This window comes from Leucopleurus acutus (assembly GCF_964270905.1).
Source record: "Leucopleurus acutus genome assembly, chromosome: 3".
Lineage (NCBI taxonomy): Eukaryota > Metazoa > Chordata > Mammalia > Artiodactyla > Delphinidae > Leucopleurus > Leucopleurus acutus.
In genome coordinates, this window is record NC_139145.1 from 13,188,052 (window position 1) to 13,213,972 (window position 25,921).

The 25,921-nt window shown below is 42.7% G+C and overlaps 1 protein-coding gene across 1 annotated transcript in view; it reads left to right on the forward strand.

The window, feature by feature from the left end:
• Positions 1-24,304, forward strand: part of CALR3 (calreticulin 3) — a gene marked incomplete at both ends in the record, with an annotated part of 31,078 nt that extends 6,774 nt beyond the window's left edge. Inside the window, 6 exons of the mRNA XM_082835796.1 lie at positions 10,051-10,145; positions 15,472-15,660; positions 18,883-18,990; positions 19,069-19,200; positions 19,892-19,984; positions 24,161-24,304. Of these exons, the coding sequence (XP_082691922.1) occupies positions 10,051-10,145; positions 15,472-15,660; positions 18,883-18,990; positions 19,069-19,200; positions 19,892-19,984; positions 24,161-24,304 (761 nt within the window). The remainder of the gene's footprint in view (positions 1-10,050; positions 10,146-15,471; positions 15,661-18,882; positions 18,991-19,068; positions 19,201-19,891; positions 19,985-24,160) is intronic.
• Between the last annotated feature and the right edge of the window lie 1,617 nt (positions 24,305-25,921).

Below are 25,921 nucleotides of genomic sequence, written 5' to 3' on the forward strand. Positions count from 1 at the left end.
AGGCAGAACAATGTTGAGAAAGAGTAACAAAGATGGAGATACCACACTCCCTGATTTCAAACTATACTACAAAGCTTATAGTAATCAAAACAGTATGGTACTGGCACAGAAACAAACACATAGATCAGTGAAACAGAATAAAGATTCCAGAAATGAACCCATGCTTATATATGTCAATTAATCCACAACAAAAAAAGGCAAAAGCTTACAATGGGAAAAAGACAGTCTCTTCAATAAATAGTTTTGGGAAAACTGGGCTACTCTTTCACTATATACAAAAATAAACTCAAAATGGATTAAAGACTTAAATTACAACCTGAAACCATAAAACTCCTAGAAGAAAACAGACATTATGCTCTTTGACTTCAGCTTAAGCAATTTTTTTTTTTGCATCTGTCTCCTCAGGCAAGGGAAACAAAAGCAGAAATAAATAAATGGGACTACATCAAACTCAAAAGCCTTTGCACAGTGAAGGAAACCACAAACAAAATGAAAAGGCAGCCTACTGAATGGGAGAGGAGATTTGCAAATGATAGATTCGATAAAGAGTTAATATCCAAAATAAACAAAGAATTCATAGAACTCAACATCAAAAACAAAAGCCCAATTAAAAAATGGGCAGAGAACCTGAATTGACATTTTTCCAAAGAAGACATACAGATGGCCAAAAGACACATGAAAGATGTTCGACATCACTAATCATCAGAGAAATGCAAATCAAAACCACAATGAGATATCACCTCACACCTGTCAGAATGGCTATTATCAAAAAGACAACAAATAAGTGTTAGTGAGAGTGTGGAGAAAAGGGAACTCTTGTGCTCTTTTGGTGGGAATTTAAATTGGTGCAGCCACTATAGAAAATGGATGGAGGTTCATTAAAAAAAATTAAAAATAGATCTGACATACGATCCCACAATTCCACACTGGGTATTTTTCCAAAGAAAACAAAAACACTAATTTGAAAAGATATGTGCTCCCCTATGTTCATTGCAGCATTATTTCCATTAGCCAAGATATGGAAGGAATATAAGTGCCGATCAATAAATGAGTGGATAAAGAAGATGTATATATACAATGGAATATTACTCAGTCATAAAAAGGAATGAAATATTTCTATTTGTGACAACACAGATGGACTTAGAGAGTTTTATGCTAAGTGAAATAAGTCAGACAGAGAAAGACAAATACTATATGATTTCACTTATATGTGGAATCTAAAAAACAAAGCAAATGAACAAATATAACAAAATAGAGAGTCATAAATGTAGAGAACAGGTGGTTGCCAGAGGGGAGGAGGGTGAAAGGATGAGTAAAGTAGGTGATGAAGGTTAAGAGGTACAAATTTCCAGTTGCAAAATAAGTGAGCCACAGGGATGAAATGTACAGCATGGGGAATATAGTCATATATAATAATGTAGCTTCTTTGTATGGTAACAAAGTAATTAGACTTATCATGGTGACAATTTTGTAATGTATAAAAATATTGAATCACTATTTTCTGCACCAGTAACTAACATAATGTTCTAGGACAATTATACTTCACAAGCAAACTCATAGAAAATGAGATCAGATTTGTGGTTACCAGAGGTGGGCATGGAGGAGGGGGAATGGGATGAAGGTGGTCAAAAGGTACAAACTTTCAGTTATAAGACAAATACTAGGGTTGTAATGTACAATATGATTAATATTCTTAACACTGCTGTATGTTATATATGAAAGTTGTTGATAGAGTAAATCCTAAGAGTTCTCACCACAAGGAAAAAATACTTTTTTTAAAATTCTGTACCTATATGAGATGATGGATGTTCACTAAATTTATTGTGGTCATCATTTCATGGTATGTGTAAGTCAAATCATTATGTTGTGTATATTAAGCTTATACAGTTCTGTATGGCAATAATATTTCAATAAAACTGGAAGAGAAAAGGAAGGAAGGAAGGAAGGAAGGAAGGCTGGCTCTGAATCGGATGGTTTCGCTGGTGAATTCTACCAAACATTGAAAGAATACCAATCCTTCTCAAACTTTTCCAAAAAATTGAAGAGGAGGGAACACTTCTTAACTCATTCTATGATGCCAACATTACCCTAATACCAAAACCAAAGACACACAAGATAACACTGATGCAAATCCTCAACAATATACTACTAAACAGAATTCAGCAGCATACTAAAAGAATTATACAACATGACCAAGTGGCATTTATTCCTAGGATGCAAGTATGGTTTGACATATGAAGATCAGTGTAATATGCCACATCAACAGAATGAAGGGGGAAAAATGATCATCACATTTGATGCAGAAAAAGCATTTGACAAAATTCAACACCTTTTCATGATTAAAAAAACACTCAACAAACTAGGAATAAAAGGAAACTAATTCAATGTAATAAAAGGCATATATGAAAACCCCACAGTGAACATACTCAGAAAAACTCAAAGTGTTTCCTCTAAGATCTGAACAAGGCAAGGACACCTGTTTTTCCACTTCTATTCAACATAGTACTGGAAGTTTTAGCCAGAGCAATTAGGCAAGAAAAAGAAAAGAAATTGGAACAGAAGAAGTAAAATTATCTGTTTGCAGATGATATGATATGTAGAAACCCTAAAGCTTGCACAGAAAAACCCTGTTAGAACTAATGAATGAATTCAGCAAAGTAACAGGATACAAAGTCAACATGTTAAAAAATAAAACCCAAAACGGTTGCATTCCTATACACAATGAATAATCTGAAAAGGAAATTACAAAAACAATGTCATTTACAATGACATCCAAAGGAGTAAAATACTTAGTAATCATCTTAACCAAGGAAGTGAGAGACTTGTCTAATGAAAACTATACACTATTGCTAGAAGAAATTAAGACATAAATAAATGGGAACACATCCTATGTTTGTGGATTGGAAGACTTAATATTGTTAAAATGTCAATACTACCCAAAGCAATCTACAAGTTCCAAAGCAATTCAGCCCAATCCCTATCAAAATTTCAATAACTGGGACTTCCCTGGTGGCACAGTGGTTGGGAATCCGCCTGCCAATGCAGGGGACACGGATTTGATCCCTGATCCGGGAAGATCCTACGTGCCACAGAGCAACTAAGCCCATGCACCACAACTACTGAGCCTGTGCTCTAGAGCCTGTGAGCCACAATTACTGAGGCCACGTGCCACAACTACTGAAGCCTGTGCGCCTAGAGCCTGTGTTCTGCAACAAGAGAAGCCACCGCAATGAGAAGCCCGTGCGACACAACAAAGAGTAGCCCTTACTCGCCACAACTAGAGAAAGCCAGGGCACTGCAATGAAGACGCAACACAGCCAAAAATAAATAAATAAATATAAATAAATAAATGGTTGGTTTTTAGATAATCAACAAGTTGGTTTTAATAATCAACTGTATAGCACAGGGAACGCTACTCAATACTCTGTAATAACCTATATGGGAAAATAATCTGAAAAAGAGTAGATATATGTATAACTGAATCACTTTGCTGTACACCTGAAACTAACACAACATTGTAAATCAAATATACTCCAATATAAAATAAAAATTAAACTATATATATATATATTTTTTAAGAGGTAATTCCTTGGTGGTCCAGTGGTTAGGACTGCGCTTTTACTACCAAGGGTCCAGGTTCCATCTCTGGTTGAGGAACTAAGATTCTGCAAGCTGTGCGGTGTAACCAAAAAAAGAGAGAAAAAGAAAGAAAGAAAGAAAATAAATAAATGAAATGGTTGATTTTATGTGATGTGAATTTTGCCTCAATAAATTAAAAGGGTTTGGGAATTGCATGACAAAGGAACTCCATGGCTGATGATTTTTAATGCTGTCACAGCCTAAAAGCCCATCTCACCTCTTTCTTTGCCAGAACCACGTTCAGGCAGCAGCCAACTCCCCAGGACAGCCTTGGTGTCGGCGGGTCATTCGGTGAGCTGCGCTGGGGCACAATTTTGGTGGCACTGTCCTGCCCTCCCATTTCAGTGTCCCCATGTCTTACACATCCTGTTCACACTAAAGCTGAAGTGAGACAGGATATCCAGGGACTTGAAAGTAGGGTTTGCTGAGAGGTGACTCAGGAAGATGGATTCTCTAAGTACCTGCCCCTCCGAAGCTGTGATTTCCCCTTTGGTGGAAGATACTTAGAGTAGTCAAACTCATAGAGGTAGAAAGTAGAATGATGGTTGCCAGGGACTGGGGAGAAGGAAAGATGGAGAGTTATTGCTTAATGGGTATAGAGTTTAAGTTTTACAAAATGAAAAGTGTTATGGGGATTGATGGTGGTGATGGTTGCCTAACAATGTGAATGTGTTTAATACCACTGAACTGTACACTAAAAATGGCTAAGATGGTAAATTTTGTGTTGTACGTATTTTGCCACAGTAAAAAAAAAGGTGGAAAAGAAAAAGCTTTAAGGATGAAAATGTATTTTTAAAATATCCATCTATAATCCAGATTTGGGGACTTATTCTTTAAAATTATTTTCTCTCATGTGACGTTTTCCCATGCTTATTTTAAATTTTTTCGTGATCAGGATCAGGCTTCAGACACCTAGTTTTGCTGTCCTTATATTTATATACAACTGGTCTTGATGTTATCGTAGAAGTAAAAAGAATATTATTTTATTACATATTAGATTACTTATTAGATTTAGATCTAATTCTGCTCTGTCATTTTGGAGACTGAGGCAACTTCTCCAAGGACACAGCATTAGATTGATCCAAAGTTTCCACAGATTGCGCACTCCCCGACTCCCTGCCCAGAGTTCTCTCTACCTACCACGCCTCACATTTACTCTTTTTTAAAATATTTATTTATTTATTTATGGCTGTATTGGGTCTTCATTGCTGTGTGCGGGCTTTCTCTAGTTGCAGCGAGCGGGGGCTGCTCTTCATTATGGTACGTGGGCTTCTCATTGCGGTGGCTTTTCTTGTTACAGAGCACAGGCTCTAGGCCCGTGGGCTTCAGTAGTCACCGCATGTGGGCTCAGTAGTTGTGGCTTGGGCTCTAGAGGACAGGCTCAGTAGTTGTGGCACACAGGCTTAGTTGCTCTGCGGCATGTGGGATCCTCCCAGACCAGGGCTCAAACTTGTGTCCCCTGCACTGGCAGGCAGACTACTAACCACTGCACCACCAGGGAAGACCCTCACATTTACTCTTGAATTTAAAATCTGGAATGGAAAAGGTCTTTATTTAGATTTAAAAATAAATTTAAATGTTTTGGTTATGGTTATTATTCTCTTAAAACAGGATGGCAGAGATATCTGGCAAAAAAGTAATACCTATTGAATTAGAGATGATTTCACAAATATTTGATTTAGTTAGATTTAGTAAACAAGATAACCACTACTTTAAAATATACACAGCATGTCTGCTACATTTAAATTGCAAAGCAGCGTATGTTGGAGTAAAAAATATATATATATATATATATATATAAATTTTCCGCATTATTTTGCTTTTAACTCAAAATCAGTTACTTTTTACCCAAACCCATTGTGTCAGTATTCGAACACTTCCTGTGATTTCTCAGCTCTTTCCTTTGGTTTGAGAGCAGCTTGCTAGTGTTGAAGAGGAAAAGAGAAATATGTTTTATTGGGCCCTTGCCAGGGGCCTTACCCATGCAATCTTAGATTATGTGTAAAACCCTAGGAAATGGGTAACACAGCCCCCATTTTGCAAATAAGGAAACTGAGGGTCAGAAAGATTAAAATACTTGCCCAAAGGCAGGTCAGCCCGATTTCAGAGCCCATCTGCCTGCCCCATTCTTCACAAAATTCCATTACTGCATAACTATTTTATGATTTCTGTTAATGGAAAATGTCCAGATTTTTCTGGTCAGATCTGGGCACATTCTGAAGCTGAATTTAATAGTAAAAGTGTGTAGGTGCTTAGGAATAGAGAGGAAAATTCTGACCAATTTCGAAGGAAAAATAAATTTCATGTTTCAATCCTGAGATAATAGACTTTCATACAAATAGTTTACATAGCTTTTGTTTTAAAAAATTGAACTGGAATGTTTTCCAGCAGTGACAAAAAAGGAAATTACATAAACCACGCGTCCTCCGGGAACTCAACCAGGAGGTAGATGTGGTGTTCTTTGTCGGTTCCGTAGATGGTATTTCCAAGTAAAACGTCGCATCTACTCTGGCAAATTCATAATACTCTTTAAGTAATTATGTGCAGCCTAGATCTCTCTTATTTAATCTGGAGGTTCATCACTGCAAGTTCTAGAAGAAGTCACAGTCATCTGCTTGTGTTTACACAGGGTTTGTTCACAGGGGTGGGTGCAGGCCTGGGTCAGTGGATGTGGTGGAATTCTGTCTGAGACAGAAAGACACGCAGATACTTTAGTACATTCCTATGGCTTAAAGTCAATGAAGCCGCAGCAGGGTAATTCCAAACAGTCTCAGAAGGTTTCACAGATTTTCCAGATCCCTCCTGTAAACCTTGCTTAGAATATTCAGAACTTCTTTGTCTCTGAGCCGGGAATACAGTGTCCTACAGCATTCCATTTCCTTAGTGACTGAAACTTACGTGGCAATTTAAAAATCGTTAACTTTTTTTTTAACATCTTTGTTGGGGTATAATTGCTTTACAATGGTGTGTTACTTACTGCTTTATAACAAAGTAAATCAACTATACATATATCCCCATATCTCCTCCCTCTTGCATCTCCCTCCCACCCTCCCTATCCCACCCCTCTAGGAGGTCACAAAGCACCGAGCTGATCTCCCTGTGCTATGCAGCTGCTTCCCACTAGCTATCTATTTTACATTTGGTAGTATATTTAAGTCCATGCCACTCTCTCACTTCTTCCCAGCTTAGCCTTCCTCCTCCCCGTGTTCTCAAGTCCATTTTCTACGTCTGCGACTTTATTCCTGTCCTGCCCCTAGGTTCTTCAGAACCTTTTCTTTTAGATTCCGTATATGTGTGTTAGCATACGCTATTTGTTTTTCTCTTTCTGACTTACTTCACTCTGTATGACAGACTCTAGGTCCGTCCACCTCACTACAAATAACTCAATTTTGTTTCTTTTTATGGCTGAGTAATATTCCATTGTATATATGTGCCACATCTCCTTTATCCATTCATCTGTTGATGGACACTTAGGTTGCTTTCATATCCTGGCTATTGTAAATAGAGTTGCAATGAACATTGTGGTACATGACTCTTTTTGAATTATGGTTTTCTCAGGGTATATGCCCAGTAGAGGGATTGCTGTGTTGTATGGTAGTTCTATTTTTAGTTTGTTGTTGGTGTTGTTGTTTTGCGGTACGCGGGCCTCTCACTGTTGTGGCCTCTCCCGTTGCGGAGCACAGGCTCCGGACGCGCAGGCTCAGCGGCCATGGTTCACGGGCCTAGCTGCTCCGCGGCATGTGGGATCTTCCCGGACTGGGGCACGAACCCGTGTCCTCTGCATCGGCAGGCGGACTCCCAACCACTGCGCCACCAGGGAAGCCCTATTTTTAGTTTTTAAAGGAACCTCCATACTGTTCTCCATAGTGCCTGTATCAATTTACATTCCCACCAACAGTGCACAAGGGTTCCCTTTTCTCCACACCCTCTCCAGCATTTATTGTTTGTAGATTTTTTGATGATGGCCATTCTAACTGGTGTGAGGTAATAACTCATTGTAGTTTTGATTTGCATTTCTCTAATGATTAGTGATGTTGAGCATCCTTTCATGTGTTTGTTGGCAGTCTGTATATCTTCTCTGGAGAAATGTCTATTTAGGTCTTCTGCCCATTTTTGGAGTGGGTTGTTTGTTTTTCTGATATTGAGCTGCATGAGCTGTTTGTAAAATTTGGAGATTAATCCGTTGTCAGTTGCTTCATTTGCAAATATTTTCTTCCATTCTGAGGGTTGTCTTTTCATCTTGTTTATGGTTTCCTTTGCTGTGCAAAAGCTTTTAAGTTTTATTAGGTCCTGTTTATTTATTTTTGTTTTTATTTCCATTTCTCTAGGAGGTAGGACAAAAAGGATCTTGCTGTGATTTATGTCATAGAGTGCTGTGCCTATGTTTTCCTCTAAGGGTTTTATAGTGTCTGGCCTTACATTTAGGTCTTTAATCCTTTTTTTTTTTTTTTTTTTCGGTACGCAGGCCTCTCACTGTTGTGGCCTCTCCCATTGTGGAGCAGAGGCTCCGGATGCGCAGGCTCAGCGGCCATGGCTCACGGGCCCAGCCACTCCATGGCATGTGGGATCTTCCTGAACCAGGGCAAGAACCTGTGTCCCCTGCATCGGCAGGCGGACTCTCAGCCACTGAGCCACCAGGGAAGCCCTTTAATCCATTTTGAGTTTATTTTCGTGTATGGTGTTAGGAAGTGTTCTAATTTCATTCTTTTACATGTAGCTGTCCAGTTTTCCCAGCACCACTTATTGAAGAGGCTGTCTTTTCTCCATTGTATATTCTTGCCTCCTTTATCGAAAATAAGGTGACCATATGTGCGTGAGTTTATCTCTGGGCTGGGCTTTCTATCCTGTTCCATTGATCTATATTTCTGTTTTTGTGCCAGTACCATACTGTCTTGATGACTGTAGTTTTGTAGTGTTGTCTGAAGTCCAGGAGCCTGATTCCTCCAGCTCCATTTTTCTTTCTCAATATTGCTTTGGCTATTTGGTGTCTTTTGTGTTTCCATACAAATTGTGAAATTTTTTGTTCTAGTTCTCTGGAAAATGCCATTGGTAGTTTGATAGGGATTGCACTGAATCTGTAGATTGCTTTGGGTAGTAGAGTCATTTTCACAATGTTGATTCTTCCAATCCAAGAACATGGTATATCTCTCCATCTGTTTGTATCATCTTTAGCTTCTTTCATCAGTGTCTTATAGATTTCTGCATACAGGTCTTTTGTCTCCTTAGGTAGGTTTATTCCTAGGTATTTTATTCTTTTTGTTGCAATGTTTCCTTAATTTCTCTTTCAAATTTTTCATCATTAGTGTATAGGAATGAAAGAGATTTCTGTGCATTAATTTTGTATCCTGCTACTTTACCAAATTCATTGATTAGCTCTAGTAGTTTTCTGCTAGCCTCTTTAGGATTCTCTATGTAAAGTATCATGTCATCTGCAAACAGTGACAGCTTTACTTCTTCTCTTCTGATTTGGATTCCTTTTATTTCTTTTTCTTCTCTGATTACTGTGGCTAAAACTTCCAAAACTATGTTGAATAATAGTGGTGAGAGTGGACAACCTTGTCATGTTCCTGATCTTAGAGGAAATGGTTTCAGTTTTTCACCATTGAGAACAACGTTGGCTGTGGGTTTGTTATATATGGCCTTTATTATGTTGAGGGAAGTTCCCTCTATGCCTACTTTCTGTAAGGTTTTTATCATAAATGGGTGTTGAATTTTGTCAAAAGCAAAAATCATTAACTTTGAATAGAACTCTTTATAAATTTCACAGTTCATTGGAAAGTACATACTGATTATAACCTCTTTTTTGCTTAAGATGTGGTGTTATCTTTAAGAAAATATATATATACGTATGTGTGTTGTCTTGGAGCATAACAATAATAACAACAAATATTGAGCATTGCCATACTAAAAGCTTTACATACATTAGCCCCTTGAATTGGCAAAATAGCTTTGTGAAGTCAAGATTAACACCCCTATTTTACAGACCAGGACCCTGAGGCATGGGAGGTGAATATGTTAGTTGCAAATATATCTCAACAGTGAAGGAGAACTGGGATTGGAGCCAGTCAGTCCAGCTCTGAAGCCCTCCTATGGGTACAGGAGCCTTGGTCAGAGCTTCAGAGTGAGGGCCTGAGGCTCAGACAGCACATGGGAGAACGCTTACTAGAGTGTTGTTAGACCTTCCTTCTCTTCCTCACATTCTGGCTTACACTCCAATCCAAAGTGGCTGCACTGACCGTGACCTGAACTGAGTGTCACCATCCGTTTAAATATCTCCACAAGAACATCTGATTATTCCCAGACATGTAAGCTTCCTGTGCCTTGTATATTATTTCAGGAGAATGGTTGGGGATATCCTGTGGTGATGCATGACAGAAGGAAATTGAGAGCAGTTAATATATTTTTTTGTAGGACCCGATATTTGTGGATTTGATGTCAAGAAAGTTCATGTTATTTTACATTTCAAGAATCAGTATCACTCAAACAAGAAATCAATCAGGTGTAAGGTAAATTCTTTCATATTCAAATCAGTGATCATGTTAACTCTTGCCAGATAATAACGTAAGTTTACAGAAAATAGTTTTGACCTTAAAATATTTAAGTGAACTATGGATGGGCCTTGTCTGTCCTGTCCCTGCTTTCCAGTTTAGCAGGCCTGTTAGAGACACTTGTCCACCACTTTGATTGGTTTGGTTTCCAAAGTTTTTACCCACCGGGAGGGTACACTTCTCACTGTGAGCCGTGACGTTGATTTATAAAATGCCCCATAAGGGTTACAACAGGATGCTCACGTTTCAGCTATACCCATCATCATTAAGGAATGAAATATTCAGGGTGAAAAAAAATTCTGGTGAAATTAATCTTCAAAATACCAAAACAATTTAAAATGGGAATATTTCTAAAATGAATGCATACATGCTTTACATTTTTACCCAGGGGATCCTGTGAAAATGACATTTTAGGTCTTAGGGCCTGTTTATAACTCAATGGCCCTACCCGGGGCTTCTCCAAAGAGGCAGCTTGCATTAAGTCCCTGGTGTGTGGGGCTGTGAAGGGGAAGTACACTCCCTAAAGCTCATTCCCCCACACTTTGAAGGTAAGCACCAGGAAGCAGGGACCTGTCCCCCGAGGCATCCCCAGCACCCATAGCCTCTGTGAATCTGGGCAGGAGGCCAGTGTATTTCAAGATCATTGACAGCAAGGAGCGGAAGCCTCCGTAACTGTCCTTTATTCAGTCTCGACCTGAGCAGGGGGCGCTCGGCACCCTCACAAAGCCCCAGTGAGTCTCTGTTGGCAGCATGGTTTCTCGCCGGGTCCTGCCTGCTGACTTGATGGTTCTAAAGGATCAGCAGGTCCCCCATGTACTCAGAGGCCTGACACCCCTCCCTTGAGCATGGAGGGGAGCTCAAAATCCAAGTCTTCCTCCTCCATCTTAGTGTTGGACCAGAGGACCAGTCTTCATGATATGATTCCCGAGCATTTGTTCAGTTGCAGCTCAGGCATGCAGGAGAGAAAGGGGATGACACTACCAGATGGAGGCTGTGAGGTCTGGCCTGGACTGTGCCTGGGAGGCCAGAGCTCGGTCACCTGCGGGCAGCAAGCCTGTGGGGCCCTGAGTGGCGCTGGCAGGCCCACAACTCCCTCAGACGGGTATTGGTATTTCTGCAGCCTGTTAGAAAAATAAGAGACAAGTCTGCTGAAGGAACCTTGGAGCCTTGGATCATAGCAGCTAGTCAGCATCACAGACTCCTCGGTGAGGAGCAAGGTTATCTTCTTGGGGCTCCGATTCACTCTGCAATGCTGTAAAAGAAACGCAGTGGTCAGCCCTCAAGGATTTTCAAGGAGGAGGTCTGGGCTGCATTGTTAAAAAAAAAACCTCAGGAGATTGGTTCAAGATAGCGGAGTAGACAGATGTGCACTCACTCCGTCTTGCGAGAACACTGGCATCACCACTAACTGCTGAACAATCATCGACAGGAAGACACTGGAACTCACCAAAAAAGATACACCACATCCAAAGACAAAGGAGAAGCCACAATGAGACGGTAGGAGGGCTGCAATCACAATAAAATCAAATCCCCTAACTGCTGGGTGGGCAACTCACAAACTGGAGAACAATTATACCACAGAAGTTCACCACTGGAGTGAAGGTTCTGAGCCCCATGTTAGACTTCCCAACCTGGGGGTCTGGCAACAGGAGGAGGAATCCCCAGAGAATCGGACTTTGAAAGCTAGTGGGATTTGATTGCAGGACTTCAACAAGATTGGGGGAAACAGAGACTCCAGAGGGCACACACAAAGTCTTAGAGGGCACACACAAAGTCTTGTGCGCACCAGGACCCGGGAGAAGGAGCAGTGACCCCATAGGAGACTGAACCAGAACTACCTGCTAATGTTGATTGGTCTGCAGAGGAGGGGGTGGGTGGCTGTGGCTCATTGCAGGGACAAGGACACTGGCAGCAGAAGTTATGGGAAGTACTCATTGGCGTGAGCCCTCCCAGGGTCCTCCATTAGCCCCACCAGAGAGCCTACTCAGGCCAAACAACCAACAGCGAGGGAACACAGCCCCACCCATCAGCAGACAAGTGGATTAAAGTTTTACTGAGCTCTGCCCACCAGAGCAACACCTGGCTCTACCCATCACCAGTCCCTCCCATCAGGAAGCTTGCACGAGCCTCTTAGATAGCCTCAACCACCAGAGGGCAGACAGCAGACACAAGAAGAACTACAATCCTGCAGCCTGCCGAAGGAAAACCACAATCAGAGAAAGATAGATGAAATGAAAAGGCAGAGGATTATGTCCCAGCTGAAGGAACAAGATAAAACCCCAGAAAAACAACTAAATTCCAGAAAAAGAATTCAGAATAATGATAGTGAAGATGATCCAGGACCTTTGAAAAAGAATGGAGGCAAGGATTGAGAAGATGCAAGAAATGTTTAACACAGAACTATAAGAATTAAAGAACAAACAAAGATGAACAATACAATAACTGAAATGAAAAATACACCAGAAGGAATTGATAGCAGAATAACTGAGGGAGAAGAATGGATAAGTGACCTGGAAGACAGAATGGTGGAAATCACTGCTGCAGAACAGAATAAAGAAAAAAGAATGAAAAGAAATGAAGACAGCCTAAGAGACTTCTGGAACAATGTTAAATGCACCAACATTCGCATTATAGGGGTCCCAGAAGGAGGAGAGAGAGAGAAAGGACCCGAGAAAATATTTGAAGAGATTATAGTTGAAAACTTCCCTAACCTGGGAAAGGAAATAGCCACCCAAGTCCAGGAAGTGCGGAGTGTCCCAGGCAGGATAAACCCAAGGAGAAACACACTGAGACACATAGTAATCAAACTGACAAAAATTAAAGACAGAGAAAAATGATTAAAAGCAACAAGGGAAAAATGACAAATAACATACCAGGGAACTCCCATAAGGTTAACAGCTGATTTCTCAGCAGAAACTCTGCAAGCCAGAAGGGAGTGGACCAGGAACACTCTACCCAGCAAGGCTCTCATTCAGATTTAACGGAGAAATCAAAAGCTTTACAGACAAGCAAAAGCTAAGAGAATTCAGCACCACCAGACCAGCTTTGCAACAAATGCTAAAGGAACTCCTCTAGGCAGGAAAGAGACTAGAAACTTAAAACAACCTTGTACATGTATAGTCTGTTATATCAAAACCTCGTGGGAACAGCAAACCCCCAAACTACAATAGATACACACACAAAAAAGAAAAAGCAACCCAAGCACAACGCTGAAGATGGTCATCAAACCACAAGAGAAGAGAACAAAAGAGGATGGAAAGAAAAAAGACCTACCAAAAAAAAAAAAAAAAAGGTACTTCCCTGGTGGTCCAGTGGTAAAGAATCCACCTTCCAATGCAGGGGACACAGGTTCGATCCCTGGTCAGGGAACTAAGATCCCACGTGCTGCGGGGCAACTAAGCCCGCACGCCACAACTACTGAGCTCACGAGCCTCAACTAGAGAGCCTGCATGCTGCAAACGACAGAGCCCATGCACTCTAGAACCCGCGCACCACAACTACAGAGCCCACGCACCCTGGAGCCTGAGTGCCACAACTAGCAAAGTGAAAACCAGCATGCCACAACTAGAAAGAAGCCTGCGCGCGGCAAGGAAGAGCCCGCACTCTGCAACTAAGACCTGACACAGCCAAAAAAAAAAGACCTCGGATGTTCTAGGGAGGAAGGGGTGGCGATCAACAGACAGGGAGATGGGTCAGATTGTTAGGTCAAGGCTTCAGCGGGATGCAGAACACGGGAGCGTTTTGACAGATGATTCAGGTGTAGGGTCCACACATCTTGATGATGTTTGGATTCTGGGTGCTGAGGGTATGGATGATGACTCTCAGTGGCGTTGCTCTTAAATAGGAGAGGAAATAAAGGCCAAGAAAGGGGTCAGGGCAGACTCAGGGGTCATGTTTAGAACAGTTGGTTGTGAAATCCAGGCAGACATCGAGGTAGAGGTGTCGAATAAATTGTTGGAAACTTTGGGTCTGAAACTCGGCTGATGGTTGGGATTAAAGATGTTGGCTTGGAGCTGTTTGCATATGTGTGGGTGTCGATGTTACCCCTCAGGAGGCTCTGGGCCGGTGGACAAATCCCAGAGGGTGCCAGCCATGGGGCCAGCAAGCCCAAAGTCTGAATTAAGAAAGACAAGTGGAGACAAAGGCAGGCAGAGAGCAGGGGGAAAGTGTTTGGAGAATAGTGCACTCAGCTGTCACGGTGGGCTACAAGGGTTGAGGGGGACACAGAGTAGGCTGTAATACTGGTCCCGGGACAGAGTCATTGTCTGCGGTGTGGCAGAGCAGAGGGGTACTGAAAAGACGTTTTGATTGGGTTCTTAGCAGGGAGAGACTCCTCCTGACAGAGCCTTTATACTGGGGCAGTGGTTCCCAAACTTGAGCAGCGTCAGAAACACTGGAGGGACTATGAAAGTGGCCAGAGGGTCCACGAGGCTCTGATGCAGCAGTTCGGGGCTGACCTGGGAATGGGCATTGCCCATGTTCCCCCAGTGATGCTGCTGCTGTTGGGGTATGGTGCAGGGGTCCCCTCTGCTGCTGACAGTCAGATACGTCCTGGTCACCCCCAGCCTCCCCAGACACCCTCCCATCCACCTTCCAGCCCTCCTTTATTTTTTATTTTATTTATTTATTTATTTTTGACCACACTGTGTGGCATGCAGGATCTTAGTTCCCCAGCCAGGGATCCAACCCGTGCCCCGTGCAGTGGAAGCGTGGAGTCTTAACCACTGGACCACCAGGGAAGTCCCCAGCCCTCCTTTATTGAATGTTAAATGCTTTCCTTGTGTCCAGCCTGGGGCTTTAACCATGACCAAAAGGCGCACCAGGCCTGCCCTCCCCAAGCTTAAATTGTTGGACAACACAGAGAGTTAAAAATTCTCTCTTGTGTTGAGAAATAGAGTGGGCTTCATTTGGTGTCTTTCAGAATGCAGAGCCAGAAGTTGTTTTGCATATAACTTTTCTTAAGTCCAACAATGCACTGGTCCCTCGGTTTACACCAATCACCCCATCATAACTGCCTGGGGGATTATAGGTGAAAGCCATTGTCTTTGCACAAAAGGGAATCAGCCACTCAAGAGAAGGCTGCCAGTAGTGAGGAAGTATTCTACAAAGGGGTGAGTCTTCTGTAGGACACCCTTTCATTGTCAAGTCAACCCCTATTTCTAGAACGTCTCTGCTTTCTGTTTACAACAAGGCTTTGACCCATGACGATTTATGCTGCATATCTAGACCTGCCTTGAAACGTTAAGAGTCTTATTCTTTTCCTTTTCTCCCCCAAAACATTCAGGTTGATGGCTTCACACACCTCTACACTCTGATTTTAAGACCAGACCTCACTTACGAAGTGAGAATTGATGGTCAGTCGATTGAATCCGGCAGCATAGAGTATGACTGGCAGCTCACATCACTGAAGAAAATGGAGAAGGCTTCAGCAGAGTCTAAGGACTGGGACCAGGCTACAGAGGGCAAATCCCAGGTGTGGATTTTTCCCGCAGAACTGCTAGAAAGCGTACAAGTGTAGTTCGTAAGTACCCAAGTACCGTACAATTGCTGCATGGCTGGGAATCATGATGACAGCATTAGAACAATCAAAGTGCCCTCCTCAGAGCATACATGCTGAGACCAGGCACACAGGCTGCACACTTCAAGGTATTGTGAAAGAGTTAAAATATCTGAGATGACAGCAAGTAGGGTTTGTTTTTGTAACCATTGTTTTTTTTTAAAAAGGAAAATGTATCAGCAACCTTTATAAAAATGATTTTCTTGTCATTCTGCATTTGAGCATAAGTATTTTTGAGCATCATACGTGTGACTGCCAACCAAGAATCAATTATCGTAACAGGTATATATTAGTTTCTTAGGGCTGCCATAAAAAGGACCACAAACTGGGGGCTTGAAACAACAGAGATGCATTCTTTCAGTTCTTCTTGAAGCCAGAAGTCAAATCAGCAGGGCCGCACACTCCGTCTGAAGGATCTAGGGGAGAATCCTTCGCTTCTTCCAGCTTTTGGTGACTCCCAGCGTTCCTTGGCTGTAGACACATCACTCCGATCTTTGCCTCCTTTTCCACATAGCATTCTATTCTTTTTGTGTCTCTTCTTTCTCTTATAAGGACATTTGTTATTGGATTTAGGGCCTACCTGGATAATCCAGAATTATAGAATGAACTGTCTAGAGATCCTTACCTTAATTACATCTGCAAAGACCCTTTTTTCCTAATAAGGTCACATTCCCAGATTCTGAGACTTAGGACGTTGAGAAATCTTTTGGGGAACTCAACCTGCTATTAAGCTACTTTTTTTTTTTCCATTTACGTTAGTCATTGTTGTAACATTTTTCTTTGTACACCAAACATTATGCCAAAATGTAAGCTATTTATCTTAAGACAATTGTCTTTGCCATAACTGAGAGTACTGTAACTGATGTTTACAATTAATTTCTGGCAACTTAAAATACTAGTGGCATTGCTGTCTAATAGTCAAATGCTTCATCACAGACGGAATGTAATTATGAAATTAAAATGGCATCTTGTTTAGACTTAAATTATTTGGCAACCCTTTTCTTTCATAGATGATCAAAAGTAAACTTCCATGAATTTGGAATCCATGTGTCCAATCAATGAGAATGTCTTCAGATTAGAGTAAAATCCCAATCATATAAGGCTTCCCCATCATTTCTCAAGAAAAAGAAAAAAGGCGGGAAGTTTTACTCTCCCTTTCTTACCTTCAAACCAAAGTAAAAAAAGTAGTTTTTCACCTGGAAAGAGCATTTACTTTAAACAAGGTACAGAATGGCAAAGAAACTGACGCTGAGGCTCCCAAGCTCAGGAGATACGGGTCTTAGGACTGAAATCCTGGCTGCCTCTGGGCTACAAGGATGCCATCCTAGCAGTGCAGGTGTGCCTTGGTGCCGGGTGTACACGAGGCAGGTCCCCAGAGGAGCCAAATCATCCTTTCAGAAAGCTCGTTCCCAAACTGGCCGTGTTCTGTCCATATGTTCAGTTCTGTGTGATCTCCTAAACAGTGTGGTTCTTTATGGTGTTACCATGTGATAACCCTGATTATAAAGAGTCGGCTACTGACTGAGTTGTAATCATTTCCTGGATCCCAACACAAGACCGGCTCACCTGTTGCCAGTTGGGGTCGGGGCAAAGAGCAGTAGGAGAGATGATTAACTCCCATGTGCCATCGTTGAGAAGTTCTAGAGTAACGTGGAAAAGCCACAGTCTCAGTGCAACACTTTTACTATTTCTCAGTTATTCTGAAAGAGAAAACATCATTGTACACCATTTTTATGCTTTGATGTGTTTATCTGAATTATTATTAATCCAGAGCAAATTTTTCTCATCCATTCATTTATTCAACAAATATTTATTTGGGACTTCCCTGGCGGTCCAATGGTTAGGACTCCACTGCTTCCATTGCAGGTGGCATGGGTTGGATCCCTGGTTGGGGAACTAAAATCCTGCAAGCCTCAAGCCGTGTGGTGGGGAAAGAAAGAAAGAAAGAAAGAAGGAAAGAAAGAAAGAAAGAAAGAAAGAAAGAAAGAAAGAAAGCAAGGAAGGAAGGAAGAAAGAAAGAAAGAAGAGAGAGAGAGAGAGGGAGGGAGGGAGGGAGGGAGGAAGGAAGGAAGGAAGGGAGAAAGAAAGAAAGAAGGAGAGAGAGAGAGAGAGAAAGAGAGAGAGAGAGGGAGGGAGGGAGGGAGGGAGGAAGAAAAAGAAAGAAAACTCCATTTAAAAAAACAAAAAAAATGTATTCAACACCTATTAAGTCACCTTCACATAGACATGTGTATATATGCATGTGTAGAAATATGTATATATGTGTATGTGTGTATATATGTATGTGTATACGTGTGTTTTATTTGTTAAGATTTATTATTTATTTATTTATTTTATTTATTATTACTGTTTTGGCTGCATCGGGTCTTAGTTGTGGCGTGCGGGCTCTTCGTTGTGGTGTGCGGGCTTCTCTCTAGCTGTGGGGCGCAGGTTCCAGAGCACGTGGGCTCTCTAGGTTGCAGCACATGGGCTCCAGTTGAGGCACGTGAGCTCAGTAGTTGTGGCACACGGACTTAGTTGCCCCATGGCATGTGGGATCTTAGTTCCCTGATCAGGGATTGAACCCGCGTCCCCTGCATTGTAAGGCGGATTCTTTACCACTGGACCACCAGGGAAGTCCCTTGTGTTATATATATATGTGTATAGTGTGAGTATATATATAAGGGCTGAATAATACAACTGCTTTTCTCCTGCTACCCAGCAGTCCTCAGGTAAATCTTGGGACATTCCTTAGTTGTCCAGCCTCTCTCTGGAACAGTCCATATATGACCATGATGTAGAAGTACAGACTTAACCTAATCAGCAGTAAATATGGCCCGTCTTCCCAACATCACTTTTTGCCCCATCATTTTAACTTTGGCCACTATTTCAAGTTTTCCACAGCACCGTTCCTCTCAACAGCATGGGAAGAGTGCTGTCATCATAGGTGCGGTTAGGGAGAAAAAGCAGGCAGTGCGTGGTCCTGAAGCCCCCGGTGAGGGAGGGAACCCCAGCACTTAGCCCTTCGACCATCAAATGGAGGAGGACACGGGGAAAAGTGCAACCAGGGTCACAGGTCTGCCCCTGCCTCTTGGGAGTTAAGAATTTCCTTTCTCAAATCTGAGAATCTAAATTTTTTCCCCCTACACATATTTTAAGGACTGGGAGAAGCACTTTCTGGATGCCAGGGCCAGCAAGCCGAGTGACTGGAACACCGAACTGGATGGGGACTGGCAGGCGCCGATGCTGCAGAAGCCTCCATACCAAGTGCGTGGCATCTTCTTCCCTCCAGCCCCCTCCCCACCCGTGTCCCCAGGGTCGACCACATACAGTTTGTTGTTGCAGGATGGCCTGAAACCAGAGGGCATAGACAAAGATGTTTGGCTCCATCAGAAGATGAAAAACACCAATTATTTGACGGAATATGACCTCTCAGAATTTGAGAACATTGGTGCCATCGGACTGGAGCTTTGGCAGGTCACTTGGTTTTAAATTCGCTTTAGTTTAATAACTCTGGACTTCAGCCTAAACTCCTTAATTCACATAGCTAGTATTTGAGCTCCTGTTGTGTGCCGGGCACCCCTACCTGGACCCAAGACATACAGTCATAGACAAAATGGACATCCTTCCTGCCCTGGGTACTTCTTGTCTGCCTTGCTGCTCCCTGGGAATTTGCCTGGAGCTGACCTTGTGGTGCCCGTCAGCTTTAGGATAAGACTGAAGATTCAGATGTAGCATGTCCAGGGTGGAGCCTGAGATTCTGCATCCCCAGCAAGCTCCCTGGTGGTGCTGATGTTGCCCATCCATGGCTCACACTTTGCACAGGAAGGTTCTCGAGCATCGGTTCTCAAACATCGCTGAATGCTCGAGTCACTGGGGAGTTCTTGAAAGTCTCAGTGCCCCGGTGGTACCCCAGACCAGCTAAATCAACATCCCTGGGGGTAAGACCAGGCATCAGGAGTTTTTTTAAATGTTCTTGGTGGTCCCCATATGCAGCCAAGTTTGAGAACCAGTGCCCTGGAGGGAATAGATATTCTAGAAAAGGGTATCTGCATGTCCTACTATTGACAGCTAATCACTGTTACAGTACTGAGCAAATCACAACTGTTTATTTTGTGGAAAGTTTCATTTTTCACATCAGTAACAAAGGCCTTATTTTCATCCACAGGTGAGATCCGGAACCATCTTCGATAACTTCCTGATCACAGATGATGAAGAGTACGCTGAGAATTTTGGCAAGGCCACCTGGGGTGAAACCAAGGTACAATGAACACAATGAACTTTTCTTTCATAATTCAGTTATTTCTGTACTTAAGTCTCACATATAGGAAAAGCCTTGATGAATTTCTACTAATGAACACCCCACCCAGATCAAGATACAGAAGGTCGCCAGAGCTCCAGGAACCTCCTCACGATCCCTCCCAGCAAGCACCCACCCCCAAAGGAATGATGGTTCCACTTCCATCACTGTAGATGGATTTGACTCCTTTTGAAATTTATGTAAATGTAGCTACCCATTATTTATTCATTCAGGTAGTGTTGCGAAGTTCATTCATATTTTTGCATACAGCAGTAGCTTGTTCTTCCTTTGTGAATATTCCAGAAGGTATGTATCCATTCTCTGTGGATGCAGCTTTGGGATGCTTCCAGTTTGTGGCCTCATGGATAAAGCTGTTCCCATCATTCCTGTACATGTCTTTCAATGGACACATGCCCAGGAGTGGACAGGCTGGGTCACCAGTTCTTACACAAACGTTTTCAGTGTGTCATCCTGTTTACATTCCCTTCCTCATCGTCGAGAATTTCAATTGTGTCGCATCTTTGGCCATGCTAGGTATTACTGTCAGTTGTTGTTGATGAGTCAGTTTTATTGAAGTATAATTTACATACTGTGAAATGTACAGTTCTATGAATTCTGACAAACACATATAGTTATGAAACCACCACTAAAAATCAAGATGTACAACAGTTTCACCACCCCAAAAAGTCTCCTTGTAACCAAGCCCTCCCCTACTCCAGCAATCACTGATCTGATATCCGTCCTTATAGTATTTTTGAAGTATAGTTGATTTACAACGTTGTGTTAGTTTCAGGTGTACAGCAAAGTGATTTAGTTATAAATGTATATTCTTTTTCAGATTCAGAATATATATATACTTTTTCAGATTCTCTTCCATTATAGGTTATTGCAAGATATTGAATATAGTTCCCTGTGCTATACAGTAGGTCCTTGTTGTTTATGTCCCTATAGTTTTGCCTTTTCCAGAATGTCATATAAATGGAATCATATAGTATGGAGTCTTTTTGAGCCTGCTTCTCATGCCAAGCGTAGTATCTCCAAGATTCCTCCGTGTTGCTGAGGTTCACTCAGTAGTTTCTTCTTATTAGTAGTATCTTCTTATTACTGAGTAGTTTACCTGCTCACCAGCTGATGGACATTTGGGTTGTTTCCAATTTTTTTTCTTTCTTTCTTTTTTTTTTTGGCTGCACCACGGGGCATGCGGAATCTTAGTTCCCTGACCAGGGATCGAAGCCGCACCTCTGCAGTGGCAGCAGTGGAGTCCTAACCACTGCACCACCAGGGAAGTCCCAGGGGTGTTTCCAGTTTTTAACAGTATGACCAAAGCTGCTATCAATGTTGCGTATAGTTTTTTTGTGTGGACGTGTGCTTTTATTTTTCTTGGGTAAATACCCAGGAGGGGGTTGCTGAGTTGTATGGTGTATCTTTAACTCTATGAGAAATTGCCAACCTGTTTCCAGAGGGGCTGCACTGTTTTTCAGTCTCTCCAGTCTCACCAGCACTGGGGACTGTGGGTTTCTATAGGTGTGTAGTGGTATCTCTGATTTTGTTTGCATTTCCTTGATGACGAATGAAGGTGGGTACTGTTTCATGGCTTTTGTGGCCATTTGGAGATCCTTTTCTGTGAAATACCTGTGTTTTAAGATGTAAGTTTTGTTATTATTCAGGTATGGTGAGGCCAGCAGATCAGGAGATGACCTCCATCAAAAAGATGGTTTATTTTACTTACAGATCCCCAGAGGAGGGGCCACGCCATGCCATTCAGGGCCACATGGGGAAGCACCAGGTTTGGTCAGGTGGCAGAGGGAGAGTGTGGAAGATGTAGGCAAAAAAGTTTGTTTTGGTTTTTTGCAGGAAGGAACAGATGAAGCTGGATAAGCAGGCTTAGGATTGGCTAGTTTTAAGAATTTCAGTGGGCTCTGGGGTACTGGTTGTCTAGTACCTGACTGTGGGGTAATTAAGGCAAGGAGAAATCAGCCCTGAATTGAGCCCAGTAGTGGAGGTCGTTAGGGATGTGAGCTCTGAATGTAGTTTGCATATGAAAAGAGTGCTTTTTGGCATTTACTATCTCTAAGAATGTGCCCCCTTGGAGGAGCCATCCCTCCTGGGTCAGCAAGGCCCCAGATATCAAAGCAAGAGAAACATATGGTTGATACAGCCTGTTTATGTCGCTTGCCCACTTTCGCATTGGGTTATTTGACCTTTTCTTATTTAGTTGTAGGTGTTCTTTATATATTCTGTCAAGTTCTTTGTCAGATAAGTGCATTGTAAGTGTCCTTGAGCACTCTGTGCTTTGCCTTTCTATTCCCTCAAGTGTGAAGCACTCCTGTATTATTATTTTTTTTAGTGTGTATTTTGAGGCCCCTATCCTGAGAAACCAACTTAAAAACTTAGCTCTGCCTTCACATAAAGAAGATAAAATATCTTGCATCAGTACAAATTCATTTATAACTCTTTGGAGCTAGAGTACTGACACTAAAATGTATGCTTTTAATGGGCATAAACATTTTGTTTCTCATGTTGCGAAGCGCCAATAACTAAATGGTGGCGCTGCTCACCCATAAGGAGAGAGTGGTCAGTGTCTTCTGGGAGTGCCATGACTGAGAGAGAAAGGTCTTGGAGGACCCTCCACACTGCTTTAGCCAGAAACTTTGGGTTGTTAAATTGCATGCCGGTGAGTTTAAGTTAAGGGTGATACACAAAACATCTTCCTGCTTTTAATCAAAATCTCCTCATTCCCTTATTTTCACTGATAAGGCGTCTTCCATGTCATGTCCGTCACACTGGGACCAACTGCAAAGCAGGTGCTTAAAATTTGAGGGCTTCCCTGGTGGCACAGTGGTTGAGAGTCCGCCTGCCAATGCAGGGGACACGGGTTTGTGCCCCGGTCCGGGAAGATCCCACATGCCACAGAGCGGCTGAGCCCGTGAGCCATGGGCTGAGCCCGCTGAGCCTGTGCATCCGGAGCCTGTGCTCCGCAATGCGAGAGGCCACAACAGTGAGAGGCCCACGTACCGTAAAAAAAAAAAAAAAAAAAAAAAAAAAAAAAATTGAACATTTTAAGGCATTTCAGGGGAAAATTTCCCCTCCACTGATGAAAGGTGGTTATCACTAAGTGATTTTCTCATGAGCCCTTTCTTCTGTTTTCCTTTTTTTAAAATTATTTATTTATTTATTTTGGCTGCACCGTGTCTTAGTTGTGACAGGCGGGCTTCTTAGTTGCGGCATGCATGCGGGATCTAATTCCCCGACCAGGGATCGAACCCCGGGCCCCCTGAACTGGAAGCGCGGAGTCTTACCCACTGGACCACCAGGAACGTCCCGAGCCATTTCTTCTTGAATCTGATTTCTGCAGCAAAGCCTTCCTAAACTCTTTTTTCAGGAATGACTATGGGACATTTCTTGACGTGTCTTCACTCATCTAACCCTTCTTTTAATCACACATGTCTGGAATTGCTCATTCAGGCTCTGAGTCCTCTTCTCATTACTCATTCACCTGGGACCGGCCCAGGTGCTCTGGGAATAGAAGAAGGAGGGTGTATCCATTTCCTGGGGCTGCCATAACAAATCACCACAAACTTGCTGGCTTAAAACATCACAAATGTATTCTCTCCAATTCTGGAGGCCAGAATTCCAAAATCAGTATCAATAGGCTGAAATCAAGGCATCAGCAGGGCCTTGCTCCCTCTAAAGGCTCTAGGGGAGAACGCTTACTTCACCTCTTGCAGCTCCTGATGGGTCCTGGTGCTCCTTGGTTTGTGGCCGCACCTTTCTAATCTTTGCTCCCATCTTCACAGGTCCTTCTCCTCTTCTGTCTCTGTTTGTGTCAAATCTCCCTCTGCCCCTCTCTTATGAGAACATTATGATAGAATTTAGCATCCACCTGATAATCCAGTAGAAATTCTTCATCTCAACATGCTTAATTTAATCACATCTGCAAAGACCCTTTCCCCATAGGTATAAGGTTACATTTACAGGTTCCAGGAATTGGGACCTGATTACTGGGGGGTTCTTTTTCAGCCAACCCCCAGCTGGTGTGGAGGCTTCTAGAAGGCAGGGGCAGGCTGCATGCTGACACCCAATCAGCCCACAGGAAGCATAATCCCCAGCTGCCGGGGTCTTTGTTTCTTTCTCCAGGGCCCAGAAAGGGAGATGGATGCCATACAGGCCAAGGAAGAAGAGAAGAAGGCCCGAGAGGAAGATGAGGATGAGCAGATGATGGGCAGGTTTGGTGGGAGAGAAAATATCTTCAAAGGATTCCACAAGAGGAATGAACTTTAATCATCCCCACCCCAGCTAAAGATGACTGGTAAAACCTTGTTTCTACTTAAATCAACATTTAAAAGCTCAAATGTCTACAGACGTGGTCATTTGTCTAATTTTCTTTGAAAAATGTTCCCATGCTTCTCGGTGGGATCGGTCTGGTTTTCCCCGAGCACCTTCCACCCCCTCCTCCCCGACCCCAGGTACCCAGAGACGTTTCCTTTGGACAAACCGAAGTGCTGGAGGAAGCCCGAGGCCAGTGAGAGTCTGGCCAAAAACACAATGCTCTTTTCTTAATCCCCCAAATGTTTTATAAATAAAAGGTGGTAAAACTTACCTTGAAAAAGGAGAAATGATGCTTTATTTCTTTGGGTTGTAAGTTACTAATAGCTTATGTGAAACTTTTCCAGTATGGAATCTTTATGCAGCATAGTTGGCGTGGAAAGGTTTTGCGTGCCTCATTTGCACGCTGCTTATTCTGGAGAACCCAGGCCTTGTGCACAGATGTTTAACATTCCATAAAGGAGCTTTTTCCCCCACTCTGTGACCCACTTCCATGGCCGTTAGTTCTCTGTAAGACAGAGGAATGAAATTCATTCTCTGTGATTACTTCGCAGCTAAATTTTTTTCCTTAAATCAAATGACTTGCTTAAAAAAAAAAAAGCCACACATAGCAGCCTTCTGTTTTTTTTTTTTTTTTTTTTTTTTCGGTACGCGGGCCTCTCACTGTTGTGGCCTCTCCCGTTGCGGAGCACAGGCTCGGGACGCGCAGGCTCAGCGGCCATGGCTCACGGGCCCAGCCGCTCCGCGGCATGTGGGATCTTCCCGGACCGGGGCACGAACCCGCGTCCCCTGCATCGGCAGGCGGACTCTCAACCACTGCGCCACCAGGGAAGCCCCAGCCTTCTGTTTTGAAGAGCTCTGTTTTCACGCAGAAATTTGTGTTGGAAATAATCAAATTTAGGACATCATGTTACAAATAAGCCAAATAAAATCGGAAATTATATAGAACATATTGATAGGTGATCAGTGTGAAAAGTCTGGCCAGGAAGTGAAGGTCTGGCAAATTTTGTTCTGGCTTTCGTTGAAGTTGGCAGACCTTTGACCTTGAACTTTTTCAAGGTCCTTCAACTTTTTCAGCTGACAGTCACATTGGTCTTCCCAGTTTATCGGGGGTTATCAGTCTCAGAAGCTAAAGACTCACTCCCTGGAAGTGCAGGGGTGGGATTCAAACACTGCCCACCTTTTAAATCTCTGAACAAGGGGAGAAGTTAATGAGGGAAGAAGCAGTGCTAGACCTCGAGAGAAAATGCTGGAAACAATTGTACAAAATGGGTCAGACCAGCTCAGACCCTGCGGAACTCATCTTCCGCAGCAGTGCTGTCCTGGAGAACTTTCCTCATCTGCGCTGGCAATACAGTAGCCACTGGCCACATGTGAGGCCTTGAAATGTGGCTGGCTGGTGGGACTGAAGAATGAATTTTATTTTTAATTAATAAACTTCATTTTCTAGAGCAGTTTTAGATTCCCAGCAAAACTGAGCAGAAAGTAGAGAGAGTTCCCATATACTGTCTGTCCTCACACCCTCACACCCTCCCTTACCAATGACATCCCACACCACGGTGGTATGTTTGT